This window comes from Erpetoichthys calabaricus, chromosome 7, assembly GCF_900747795.2.
Source record: "Erpetoichthys calabaricus chromosome 7, fErpCal1.3, whole genome shotgun sequence".
Lineage (NCBI taxonomy): Eukaryota > Metazoa > Chordata > Cladistia > Polypteriformes > Polypteridae > Erpetoichthys > Erpetoichthys calabaricus.
Window position 1 is genome coordinate 19707904 of NC_041400.2, and position 14347 is coordinate 19722250.

General features: G+C 40.6%; 1 protein-coding gene across 1 annotated transcript in view; it reads right to left on the reverse strand.

Moving 5' to 3' along the window:
* The window catches only part of spock3 (SPARC (osteonectin), cwcv and kazal like domains proteoglycan 3), a 409772-nt gene that overhangs the window by 66646 nt on the left and 328779 nt on the right, over positions 1 to 14347 (reverse strand). Inside the window, exon 6 of the mRNA XM_028804996.2 lies at positions 8587 to 8695. Within this exon, the coding sequence (XP_028660829.1) occupies positions 8587 to 8695 (109 nt within the window). The remainder of the gene's footprint in view (positions 1 to 8586; positions 8696 to 14347) is intronic.

Consider the following 14347-nt stretch of genomic DNA (forward strand, 5'->3'; position numbering starts at 1 on the left):
CAACAAAGTAGCAGGTTTTAAAGTCATTTTCTCACCAAATGTTAAAAACAGCTGGGACAGTCTTATCATGAAAGTGTAAAGGCCACACAGGCAGTGGCCGGGTAGAAGGTCAGACCTTTTTTCCCTGGGCCATGGCACTGCTGTTCTGTTCATTTCAGGTTTGTAATAACTTTTAACATTTTCAGCACCTCTTTGACCCTTAAGTGGATTAATCAATTTTGAAAATGTCATGTTATGTTTGCTAAATGTCTAGGGAAAATAAAGCAATACATGTGTCACAGTAGACAATTTATCCAGACCTTTTTTCAGAAGAATTTCATCTGGAATTTGGAAGCTTTTACTTGGGAGTACCTTTAACAGTTTAATCGGTATATCTACTCTTAAGTGACCACCTAGTAAGCCACTTCTCTTACTTTTATTAAATCTTTATTTTATATTGTGATAGGTTTACTACTCTACCCTAGTCTTGAGGGACCAGACGCCATTCTCAGATTGAGAATACTCATCTGAGGACAATACAATAAAACGTTTCTAGTGAGTAGCCATAAAAGGCTCTGCCCATAGTGTATCTTCTTAAAAACCTACCTCCAGTTGTCTCCCATCTTTGTACTTTTGGCATGCAGTGTCGCATTTTTCATCCTATATTGCATAACTACATAAAATAACTATGGAAAGACAGGAAGGGAGGAAAGGTTACTGAACAAAAGTCTTGACAAGAAGAGAAAATGAAAGCTGAAGCTACTGTTATCCATTCAAGAGCTCAATAGCACAAAGCCAATGAAGCATTATTAATTTATATATCTTGCTGCTGTGAGGGATGAACCAGTGTCACCACCGGTTCATACCCCACTCCCTTACCTGGCCAGGAGGTCTTAATAGCTGAAGGTCAGTGAGGGAATGACAATATCTCCTTTCTGTGCCAGGACCCAGATGTGGGAGGACTTTAAAGGCAGGAGGGCAGAACTTTCCTTTTGTATTCGGTGCCAATTAAGTTGTTAAACGTCATCCCACCACAGGCGTGTGACTACGTGGACATGTCTGCGAAAAGTGACATCTCTTGCCCCGCACAATTTACTATAAAAATGCGAGCTGCCGTTGAAGGCACACATAACTGTGCCGGCCTTTGAGACGCGGACTGCGCTTCTCCCAAAAGTGAATGTAGGATCTTTTTTCCTCTTCTCTTCCCTTCCCTGAGCTACTGCCCAGACAACTGCCAATACGGGATCCATTTTATATGCTGTGGCAAGCCGATACTAAGGTGCTTCACACTTTTTCTCACTCTTGTAGCAGTATGAGGTCGCAGGAGGCATGCACACAAGTGGGAGTCGGATAAGGCCATCCCGACTGGTCAATGGCAGAGCTGCTTTTCCACTCTACACGAGACCCGCCGCAACGCTCCCCAGAAGGCGCTCATATAGTCTGCAAAGATGTCCCTCTGCACTTTGTCAACGGACAAAAAGGCAAGCCTTTATTCTATATACTTTTTGTCCTTTTTTCCCCAAGACTACTGCCATTCTTTTCGCACTGCAGAGGACAAAAAACTAAATTTATTTAATGGCTGGTAATGCCAGTGTGGTACATTACCAAAATATGTTTAACTGACTTTTCCACCATAGATGGTTTATCTGTTATAAGTACAGGTTTGTTGTCAGTTGGACAGTGTTAACAAGAGCACCATTACTCTTTGCTGTTTAAAATCTTCACCCCTATTTGAATTAGTTTAAAAATATGACACTCAGTGAGCCGACTAATTCTTCACACCCAGATTTAAGCAAATTTCAATCATATTTTTCCTCTAAAATTATGTTTTATACGTAAGAGACTACCTTTACTGTGGTGGGTTGGCACCCTGCCCGGGATTGGTTCCTGCCTTGTGCCCTGTGTTGGCTGGGATTGGCTCCAGCAGACCCCCGTGACCCTGTGTTCGGATTCAGCGGGTTGGAAAATGGATGGATGGATGGACTACCTTTATCTTTGTTTTAATCTCATACAGGTTTACAAGTAGAATATGTTGTCGCCACAAAGCTCCAGGATTATGCGTTTTAAATCACAGCCTGTGCCCTGTCATCGAAACTTTCAATTGCTCCCCATTTTTGCTTGGAGTTTGTACTTTTACATGACAGTGTCCATGGATGGTTCCCATTTAGCACCCAATCCTGTTTGGACATACTAACCTTATAATGAATAATGTGGATTATGAAATTTGACAGAGAGTTAACCCAACCTAAGCTAATATTAAAATCTGCCCTCAGCCTGTCTGCCAGGGACATATAGCATCCAAATCACTTTAAAAAATGTGAAGATTTGTATTATCTGGAAATTCCACTAGCTTGCATGTAATTGATTCTTATTAATGAGGAACAGAGTAATGCTTTTCCCGACCTCTGTCAAACTCCATTAAGATCTTCTCTTCAGGTTGAGGCTCTTTGTCTAACAATCATTCTCTGCTGTCTTTCCCTCACAAAAATTGCATAAGCATTTTTTTATTATTTTACACAGCCCTCACTTTTTCTACTTTAATTACCTTTCAAATCCAGGATGAAGACTCAATTTTTGCCCATTAAAAATAATACATTTTTGACAAATTAATCAGCATAAGACTTAAATGTGCAAGAATTTGGATTATATGGGCCACTGTTTTGACTTTTTTCTCATTGCAAACCTTTCTGGACATAAACAGTATTTTTTAACATCATATGGACTCACTGGCTTTTATGGAATGCATTTGGATGAACAAACGTCACTTCAGATGCTACAGAAATTGAAAGGAGCAACATGTCAACAATACTATTTGAGCTGGGTAACAGGTCACCTCATAAAAACAGGAAACCCAAACCAGGATTTGTGGTTAAATCTTGGGTAAAGTCAAAGGTGTTGCATGAAATTTTGGGCTGTGGTTTTGCAGATATACCTCAGAGGGTGTTGTAGTAAAGTATTGGGCTTTGCTGTCACACTCATGTGGGCTCCAACACCTTTCCAGGGCTAACAATATGAAAAGCACTTTTGCTATTCCTGCTAGTGCTTTTCTTCTTGAAGGGCCAAAATTCCACAGTATCTTCATCAATGTGCAGCTAGAGTAAGCCAGAAGAACTCTATAAATGTATACAAATATTGATACATTATAACCAAAAGATGAGAGAGAATGTGACGTTTCTTCAGATAAAAGGCTTCAAAAATGAGAAGGTAAAACATCACATTAAATCTAGATTGTTCAAAATTCATTTCTTTGTTATTATACCAAGAATTGCTTTTGCATTTGGTTTGACTGGTTTGCTGATTTGTTACCCCATAGTGGGTGACAGGATATCACAGAAAACAGCTCAGCCCCCCTTTTTCTCCTCGTCTCACTTGTCGTCCGCTCCTGCTCCCGGATTTCAGCTCAGGTGACTTCGTGTCCGTTTATTGGGTTCAGCAGAATTCTACGTCAATACTCAGCGTGGAGTCCGGGATATGGAGGTTTTTACCCCGAACCCTTCATCAGACGCCTTGTATGCGTCAAACTGCTTAGGCATAGTCTCCGTCGGAACAAGATTATGACCAGACGCCAAATGAGAAACACAACCTCCCCCTTTATATTCAGACACACATTTTTCGGCTTTACCACATTCACCCCTATTCCTCTGTTTATTTATAGGAGCGTGCCACTCATCCCTTTCTATTCCACTTCACAAGGGATGACTCACTAACATTCACATTTGTGCCTATTCTCTGGAGGGTCCCAAGAACTGTGTTCCGCGAGTCCCGAGACCACCCCTACAGTAATGATACAGTATGCTCTTTTACTCTTTTACTTCTTTTTACGTCTTTTACTTTTACTTCTATTATTTCCGGCACACCAGTCAAACCAGCGGAATTCCCCCGATCTACTCACTGTGACTCCGTCCACCTGCCTGGAAATGCCCGTCAAGTCGTGCCTCGTATTGGCTAGGAGGAGGTCAGGGACTCCCCACACAGGAAACGCCCAAGGCAGGCCAGTCCTAACTTTTACCAGAGCTGGTCCTCCCGATCCGGCCGGAATCGGTCCACTACGGTCCTCCGGGCGATCCCGCTCGAGGAGTCGTCTGCCCGTCTCCTGCCCCACGTTTGGGCGCCAGAAAACTGTGGACGAAAACTACTGCTTGGCTTTTCTCTTAAAATCACTGAAATACTACTACTACGTTTACTTATTATTTGGTTGACGCCTTTATCCAAGGCAATTTTCAACATTTATGATATAACTGGTAACTTGCTCATTGTCACACATTGTGAGTAGCAGGATTTGAATCCACAACTTCAACGTTTGAAGTACAAAGCCTTAACCACTACACCACACTTTCCTACACTAAAGTGCATACACTAAACAACTGATTACAACATCATTAGCTACAATAACTGCAAGTTAATAATAGTGAATTGTAATAGACTCTACCTATAAACTGCCAGATAATCTTCAGGTTCCATTAAGAAGGCTAACAGAATGTTAGGTCATAAAGCGTCTTGATGTGTGGAGTACGAGTCCAAGGAGGTTCTGCTCAAGCTTTATAATGCACTGGTGAGGCCTCAACTGAAGTACTGGGTACAGTTTTGGTCTCCAAGCTACAAAAAAGATATAGCAGCACTGAAAAATGTCCAGAGAACAGCGACTAGGCTGATTCCAGGGCTACAGGGGTTGAATTATGAGGAAAGATTAAAAGAGCTGAGCTTTTACAGTTTAAGGGAAAGAAGATTAAGAGGAGACCTGAATGAAGTGTTTAAAATTATAAAGGGAATTAGTCCAGTGGATCGAGACGGTGACTTTAAAATGAGTTCATCAAGAACACGGGGACACCGTTGGACACTAGTTAAGGGTAAATTTCACACAAACATTAGAAGTTTTTCTTTACACATGGAACCATAGACAATTGGAATAAGTGACCAAGTAGTGTGGTACACAATAGATCTTCAGGGACTTTCAAAATGTAATGTAAAATGTAATTAAATAAGCGTGTGTTCTTTTTTGATAGCAGTGGTTTCTTCATTTCTACTCACCAATAAAGGACATTTTTTCCCCAGTGTCATTCTGATTGTTTAGTGGCCCTTATTGAGGTGGTTTTTAGGATCCTTTGCGACTTTGTGATTTTTTTTTTTGTTGTGACTTTCGAGTAATTTTGTCAGGCTGGCTACTTCTGGGAAGATTCACAACGGTTCCTATTGGATATTATGGCTCTCCTTGTGGTTTGGTAGAGTCACAGACCTTTAGAAATGGCTTTGTAGCCCTTTAGAGGCAAACGGTAGCATCAACCATTTTCCTGATCTCTTCAGAATCTCCCTTTGATTGTGACCTTATGTTCTTGTTGAATCTTTGTGTTGGCAAATTAAATTTGATGGTAAGGAACAACACGATTTGCTGGCCCAGTGATCGTTCTACCTCACGTTTCTCACAGCTTTTTGCATTTATTTAGTGCAATGAACTATACAGTATTCATAGGCACAAAACATATTTGATGATTTTGTCATTCACAAGGTTCCTGTACCATGAACCCCCATAAATCACAGGGATAATTGTATTAGATTTTGGTTGAAGACCTGAAAACATTCAAAGTCAAAAGTTTCCAATAATAGAAGAAATCAAGGGCAAATATTTTTGACAGCACTGTAATTCACTATCAGCTGTGACTCTGTACTAGAAATGTCCCAGATACATTTAGAATACCACCACTGACACCTCTCCATTTAATACATAACATTCTTACACCTGTTTAATCTAATTTCATGTCATGGGGGCTTGTGCCTATCCTGGCACCACTTAGAGTAAGGAAGAAGCTAAACCTCTATGGTGTGCCAGTCTATTCTGAGGTCCATTCACACATCAAATAACCTGAAAATCCATCAGACATGCAACAAACATCCAAATTCTATACAGAGAGCAATTGGGCTCGGGTTTCAAACCAAAGACGCTGGATCTATGATGCAATGGATCTGTGAATGCAATACTGTCTGGGACCCTTTGAAATTTGTTACATTTGATGATATATTAGATTAGATAAATGTTATTAATCCCAAGGAGAAATATAGATGCATACACCAGCAGCAACATAAAAAACAAAGATAGAATCACTGGACAAGTAATACAATCAACCAACCAAACAATAAATAAATAAATATATACATACATACAAACATACATACGTACATACATAAATGTAAATTGTGCAGAAATTTCAAAATTAACTAAAAAAATAAAAGCACTTGATTTGGGATGTTGGGAGGCTACTTTGAATTGCACAGGCAGAAAAGACACACCATGAAAGAATGAGTCTGTGGCTAAAAGAATCAGGAGTTCTATTCCTGAAGGGGATGGAGGACATTTTTCATCATCCAATTTGGCCACCATCCACTTTTCCACAGCATCTTCCAGTTTGTCCATTATTATCCCTGTGATGTTACAGGCTATCCTGATAAGTTCGTTCAGGCATTGTGTGTCTTTTGAACTCAATTTGCTTCCTCAGCAGCCTATGCCATATAACACCAAACTCGCTACTATGGACTGCTAAAATATTTCCAGCAGCTTGCTGTGTACAGCAAAAGATCTGAGTCTCCATAGAAAGCAGTCTGCTCTGGCCCTTCTCGTACTGCACCACTGTCTTGTCAGACCAGTCCAGTTTGTTGTGTATGAGAACCCCCAAATAGGTCTGAAAAACTTCCACGTCCTCCAAACTTGAATGGTGACTGGTCTCAGAGGCTTCTCGGCATGCCTGAAGTTTGTCACCAACTCTTTTGTCTTGCTGATATTGAGCTACAGGTGGTTTCTCCCATCACCATAAGTCGAAGTACTCACAAGCCTCTTGTCTCTATCTATCTATCTATCTATCTATCTATCTATCTATCTATCTATCTATCTATCTATCTATCTATCTATCTATCTATCTATCTATCTATCTATCTATCTATCTATCTATCTATCTATCTATTGGTTTGAAATCTGTTTTTCTTTGTATCCACTCTGACTGACCATTCCAAACATAGGACATAAGTCACGCAGTATATTACAACAGTATCAACTGATGTATAATAATCATCTGTATTGTTACAATTCTGCAATTACACATATATTTATCATTTTATGGATTTCATACTTAATTATATGTTGTCTATTATATTTACCTGTAAATATCCTAATGTAGCTATAGTTATCAGACCTCCTCTTTTAAAGATTGCCATCAAATGTATCAACTTAATAGAATATTGTCCTTTTCTGTGTTTTCTAAACAACTAATCACTTTTATTATTGATAGTCATGCAGGTCATAGTTACTGCCATATTATAACAGCTGAAATCGCTGTTGTATGGCACCTTCCACAAAGAACACCATGCCACCTTTTATAAAGCATGCAAAATGCTGCTTAAAGCAACACAAAATAAGAAGATTAGCACAAGATTCCTCAGACACATTAAGCATTTTAAAAACCTGTGGAACATCCTAAGGGTTTGTGGGATCCCCTCGAGGTTGCTGGATATCCTGGCCGGCCTGTACACTGGTACTGTGAGTGCTGTGCAGAGTGGAAGCAGGACCTCTGCGTTTTTCCCAGTTGATTCTGTGGTTCGTCAGGGGTGTGTTCTGCTCCTACTCTGTTCAATGCTTGTATGGACTGGGTGTTGGGCAAGGTTGTGGGGTCCAGTGGCTGTGGGGCATCTGTTGGTGAAGGGAGATTCACAGATCTTGACTTTGCTGATGAATCTGTGATCTTCGTGGAGTCAATGGAGGCTCTGATCAGGGTGTTCGAGAGACTGAGTGAGGAGTCTGAGTGTCTGGGCTTGTGAGTGTCCTGGATAAAAAACAAATATTTAGGCCTTTAATGACCTCTTGGAAAAGGGTGTGTGGCGCTCCCGATATCTATGCAAAAGGATGAAGGTCCAAGTCTTTAGAGTCCTGGTGCTTCCTGTCTTGTTATATGGTTGCGAGACATGGACGCTAACCAGTGGCCTGAGACGAAGACTGGACTCCTTTGGTAATGTGTCTCTTTGGAGAATTCTTGGGTACCGTTGGTTTGACTTTGTGTTGAATGAGTGGTTGCTCATGGAGTCCCGAATGAGGCATATTACCTGCATTGTGAGGGAGAGTCAGTTACGGCACTACAGCCATGTGGCGCGTTTCCCCGAGGGTGATTCGGCTTGTAAGATTCTCATTGTTGGGGAACCGAGTGGCTGGACCAGACCAAGGGGTTGCCCACATAACACCTGGCTGCGACAGATAGAGGGTCATTTCCAGAGGGTGGGACTGGACCACGTGTCTTCCTGGGGGGTTGCAAACCAGGATCCTGAGTTGTTTCGCCGTGTAGTGGATGTGGCAGCTCACTGTACCAGTGCATGCTCCCCAACTTGACTTGACTTGAAATACTTGGTCAATTTAAGAATGCCCATGCAATAAGTGATAATATAAGCAAAAATGGAATTTCAATATGCATACGGTGTAAGTCAATCAAACTAAGAACAATATGATGTATTGCTTTGTGTCTTTTCCTAGGCCAGTTGATTATAAAAAATGTATTCAGATGCTCAGAAAAACAATAAAGGTAAAACAGACAAATCATATGTGTATTTATAGAAAATAATTACATTGTCACTTACTTCTCTTTTCTTCTTTAAGCTTGGGTTTATAAGAATGACATGGACACCTCCCATTACACTTCACTGATATCATTTTTCCTGAAATGCATGCTTGATATTCCAGTTTACACTAAAACAAGAAAAAACAAATTATACATGAAATCCAGTTGTGATAAATACATCATCCACTCATCCATCCACCAATAAATAAATCAAGTAATTATAATGTGTTACATAAGTAAGTCTGACTTGGTATGTTACAAGTAGAATTAACTTTATCTCCAGCATGATCAAAAATACAAGCACTTCCTGGCTTTTTTCATTATGTGAAATCATCTAAAATACTAAACCAATAACATATGAGTATATGACACACAACATAAAGACCTAAATATCCATCAATATTATCCATTTTCGACCCTGCTTCATCCACTTCACATCTCATTTTCTATGCAGCTTGCCACTTCCTCTCTTTTATTTCTGGGCAGGGCAGCTGCCCTTCTTCCTTCTTCACTCACCAGCAGACCTAATTCTCTGTGCGATTGGTCAGTGGCATTCTTCAGCTTGCTGTGTTCATTTGCATGAACCGCATGCCTAATTTCCCTGTGCGATCACCGCTAAGGCAATAAAACTACACACTGCTTAAGAATACCCACTTACTTCCAGAATTATTACAGGCAAATATTGACAAAGGAAAATGTAGGTCAGCTAATTTTCTTGTTTCTATAATATTACCAAGTTTCAATCAAATCAAGTGATTTTTGAGATTTTGGGGTATTTAGATTGTCTTTTTATGGAAGTGGTTAATCCTAAATATTAGTATACTAGGGGGCTCCGCCCCCTGCTCGCTTCGCTTGCCAACCCCTGGTGTGATGTATGAATGAGATATAGAATAGTTGTCAGCTAACGCAAGCGTTTAGCAGGTGTCTGGCGTTGATGTCCGTGACGTGTATGTTTTGCTTGTGCCGTTTGAGAGGCGTGTCGTTGTATGTCCAGTATTTGGGACGTGTTGTTTTGGAGCTGTAATTGATTTGCTTGTGCTGTGTGAGAACCCCGTTGTAGTGTATGGCGTGCATTGTTTGTATTGAGCCTTGCCCGTTTTTGTATGTCGGTCAGTTGAGCTTTCTCTTTTTGGAGCCTTGCCTGCTTGTTTTCCGGCATTTGAGATGCGTGGTGTAGACGTCTGCGTTTATTTATTTTGTCCCCTCGCTGCCGTTTCTGTATGTCTGAGACGCGAGGTCTTTCAGTTTGAACTCGTGCCTGTTTCGATGCAGCACTGTGAGACGCGCCCTGCATGCGTCTACGTTCAATGTGTCTGTCCATTTGGGTTCGTTTCTGTAACTGTGTTATTTGAGCTTTGCGTTTTTGGAGCCGAGACATTTTTTCTTCTAGAAATATGGATAAGTAATAAGGAGGATCGCACTCACTGTTAATATGGAGCCTTTTCTGCGGTTGAATGGTTAATAGTGCCTTATTGTAATGAGATCCACCTATGCTGCACAGTGTGAATTGTGTTTGGTTCCATTATCCGAGCGGTATCGTTTTGTACCTGTGATCGTGAATTCATGACTTGTTTGTTCTTGAGCGTGAGAAATATGGATAAGTAATAAGGAGGATCGCACTCACTGTTAATATGGAGCCTTTTCTGCGGTTGAACGGTTAATAGTGCCTCATTGTAATGAGATCTACCTATGCTGCATATTGTGAACGTGTTGAGATGACGTATGTTTAATACGGACGGTTCATTTAGAAATGTTGCTTTGTGTGTCATTTGTTATTTATGTTACTGTGGTAGTGGGTCTGAATCGTCGTTTTTGTGTACGTTTCGTGTGCTATGTCCGTAGTCTGTCCCGTTTCGTGTCCAATGGGCTTTGTGTGGTGCTCGCGGCTTCTTTTTTTTTGTGTGCTAGGGGATTGTTGAATCCTCCTCTTTGTGTGCGTCCCGTTTCGTGTGCAACGGGATTTGTGTGGCGCTGTGTGCTTTAACTGGGGGATTAGTGGGGCGCGAGCGTCTTCTTTCTTTTTGTGTGCCAGGGGCTTGTTGAATCCTCCTCTTTGTGTGTGTCCCGTCCGTTGCTTGTGTGTGTGTGTGGGGGGGGGGGGGTGGGGGGGGGGGTACTCGTGCGGCGCTGTGTGCGTCGCCTGCGTTTGACTACTTTTTTCTGTGCTCACTCCTTTTTTCTGTGGTCGCGGCTTTTCTGTGGTCGCGGCCGCCTCTCGCGGCGCCTCATTTCTTGGGGCGCCTGCGCAGTACGTCTTTTTGCGGCTACGGCCCATGGCCAGATGTCCCTGCGTCCATCCGGTTTAGCATTCTCGGTTAGTAATGTGGATCAAAATGTTCTTTTTTAGTGGATACGTAATGCCATAGATGTACCATCCTGCCAAATTTCAGCTTTTTAAAATTAAACGGGAAACAGAATTTTTGTTGATGAGTGACTGAGTCAGTCTGTCAACTTTGCATTATACAGTAATCCCTCGCTATATCGCGCTTCGCCTTTCGCGGCTTCACTCTATCACGGATTTTATATGTAAGCATATTTAAATATATATTGCGGATTTTTTGCTGGTTCGCGGATTTCTGTGGACAATGGGTCTTTTCATTTCTGGTACATGCTTCCTCAGTTGGTTTGCCCAGTTGATTTCATACAAGGGACGCTATTGGCAGATGGCTGAGAAGCTACCCAACTTACTTTTCTCTCTCTCTCTCTTGCGCTGACTTTCTCTGATCCTGACGTAGGGGGATTGAGCAGGGGGGCTGTTTGCACACCTAGACGATACGGACGCTCGTCTAAAAATGCTGAAAGATTATCTTCACGTTGCTACCTTCTGTGCAGCTGCTTCCTGAAGCGACATGCTGCACGGTGCTTCGCATACTTAAAAGCTCGAAGGGCACGTATTGATTTTTGATTGAAAAACAAACTCTGTCTCTCTCTCTCTCTTTCTCTGCTCCTGACGGAGGGGGTGTGAGCTGCCGCCTTCAACAGCTTTGTACCGGCGGTGCTTCACATACTTAAAAGCCAAACAGCCCTATTGATTTGTTTGCTTTTCTCTATCTCTCTGACATGCTCTGCTCCTGATGCGCACTTCTTTGAAGAGGAAGATATGTTTGCATTCTTTTAATTGTGAGACTGAACTGTCATCTCTGTCTTGTCATGGAGCACAGTTTAAACTTTTGAAAAAGAGACAAATGTTTGTTTGCAGTGTTTGAATAACGTTCCTGTCTCTCTACAACCTCCTGTGTTTCTGCGCAAATCTGTGACCCAAGCATGACAATATAAAAATAACCATATAAACATATGGTTTCTACTTTGCGGATTTTCTTATTTCGCGGGTGGCTCTGGAACGCAACCCCCGCGATGGAGGAGGGATTACTGTACCATCCTGCCAAATTTCAGCTTTTTAAAATTAAATGGGAAATAGAATTTTTTTGATGAGTGACTGAGTCAGTCTGTCAACTTTGCATTATATATTGATATAGTCAAGTTTTGTGTTATGTTGACCTCTTATCTCTTTCAATACAATACAAACAACATTAACCTAGGTCAATCTGAAATGACCTTTTTGGGGTTTGAATTGTATTTGCAGAATGTTTAACATTTTTAGTTTGCATTTTATTTTCCATGCAAAATCAGCCTTATCTTTAATTGTGGTTTTTTTTGTACAGACCAAGTAGCAAATCATAAGTGGATTTGTGTTTTGGACAACCTATAGGAATGAAAAATCAAAAAAGAGATCTCCTCGATCTCTTTCAAGGCTTCACATGGTTTAGTTACTTTTTCCAAGGTGACTTACAAACATTTGAGATACAGTCAGTTACATTTCGTTTTTTTTTCCAGTTGGAGCACAGACAGGTGAAGTGACTTTCTCATAGTTACATGGTGTCAGAAGTGGGATTTAAACTCACAACCTCATGGTTTGAAGTTTGGTTTCTTAACCACCATGCCACACTGCCTGCCTTTTCATCCAGAATCTATTATGATCTAATTGGAGCACAGCCATATCAATCAAAGCAATTAATCATATTATTCATAAGCAACGGCTGCAGTTTTATAATCATAGTAAAGTGTTTTATTACCACAAATAACTGTCCACATATTTCACCATGTACATCACTGAGCACACAATGCAAATACATTAAAATTACAAAAAAAAAAAAATGTGAAGACACTACTTGGAAAATCTGAGCCCCTTGTGTGACTTTGCTGAGATCTCTGCTGAAACTCAAGAGGAGACACTTGAGATATTTTGTCTCAAAAGAAAAATCTGAGAAGCAGGAGACAAAAGAAAATGTCTCCATTTGATTTCTTTCTGATCTAAATGCTGTCTAGGAGAAACCAAAAAGAATAAGACAAGAATAGAAAGTGATCTCACAAAATACACCATTGCTTTACAAACCAAACTCTCAATTTAGTAAAAGGATGCTAAAGAAAGGAGCTCTCTTCTAAAAAAGAGTAAATAATTTAAACTTAAAAAAAAACCTTTTAAAATAATGCATGAACATTTTTGAAGAAAAAACAAAATTGCCAGCACCATACACTTATGCGTGTGCTGATCAGAGGTAGGACAGAAAATTAATCAAAGTGAATGTATACATTGATTTGAGAGTGCTGTTGCATTTCACTGAGCAGTTCTTCAGAAATGTTGAGGTTCTTCAATTTTCTGTAATCAGTGTGCATTTTCACTCAGACAAGTTTGCTCTGAAAAATTACATTTGGAATTACCAGCAGCAGTCGCAATCCACTGTGCATTAATGTAACTTTAGGTAAGTCCATGCAAGTTCTGGTTGTTCAGAGGTTTCTGAATAAAACGTGCCAAATGAAGTGCTTCAATAAAAGTTTTAACTTCATCCATTTGGAAGAGTTTCATATTATTATTTACATGCTGTATTATGGAACCTTAAATTAAATGTGAAATGTGACATCACAATTGACATTAAAGCTGCAAGGGTACATAGTATAGCACTTCTGCACTTAAGTAAAATGGTCAGAGAGTGTGGGGCTGAGGTTGAGAAGCTGGACTTTAATTTCTAGGGTAAGCAATTCAATCTCCAGCACTGGCTCAAGGCGCCTCTGATATAAGTCTAATAACCTGACAGTCCTCTGACTATAGAAATAAGTAATAGTTGACAGGCGGAGTGGTGGCTCTGAGGCTAGGGATCTGCACTGGCAATCGGAAGGTTTCCGGTTCGAATCCCGTAAATGCCAATAGGGACTCTGCTCTGTTTGGCCCTTGAGCAAGGCCCTTAACCTGCAATTGCTGACGCTTTGAGTAATTACAAAAGCGCTACATAAATGCAAAGAATTATTATTAAAAAAGAATTATTAAAGACTGTACCGTTTGGATTGTAATGCTTCAAGCAGACTGTTAGGTTTGGTGAAGGAATAAACTGAAATCTTTATATAAGAACGTATGAAGGGACTGATTTCTTTGCACAGTTGTCAATTTTTCTAAATATAGTATCTTCTGTTGAATAACAGCCTAACTTTAGTTCTTTAGAAAGCTAAGTGAAGGTGGTGAGCATCACCTGACCTCATAAATGCTCCACAGAATGAATGGGCACAGATTCCCAAAGAAACAATCCAAAGTCTTGTGGAAAGCCTTCCAAGAAGAGTGGATGCTGTTATATCTGCAAAGGTTTTGCAACTCCATCTTAAAGTCTGTGTATTTGAATGCAATGTCGTTAAAAGTCCCTGTTGGTTCAATAGTCAGGCGTCCCAATACTTTTGTCCATATAGTGTATGTTTAGGGTTCATTAGCAGTAGCAAGCCTTACAATCCAGTCA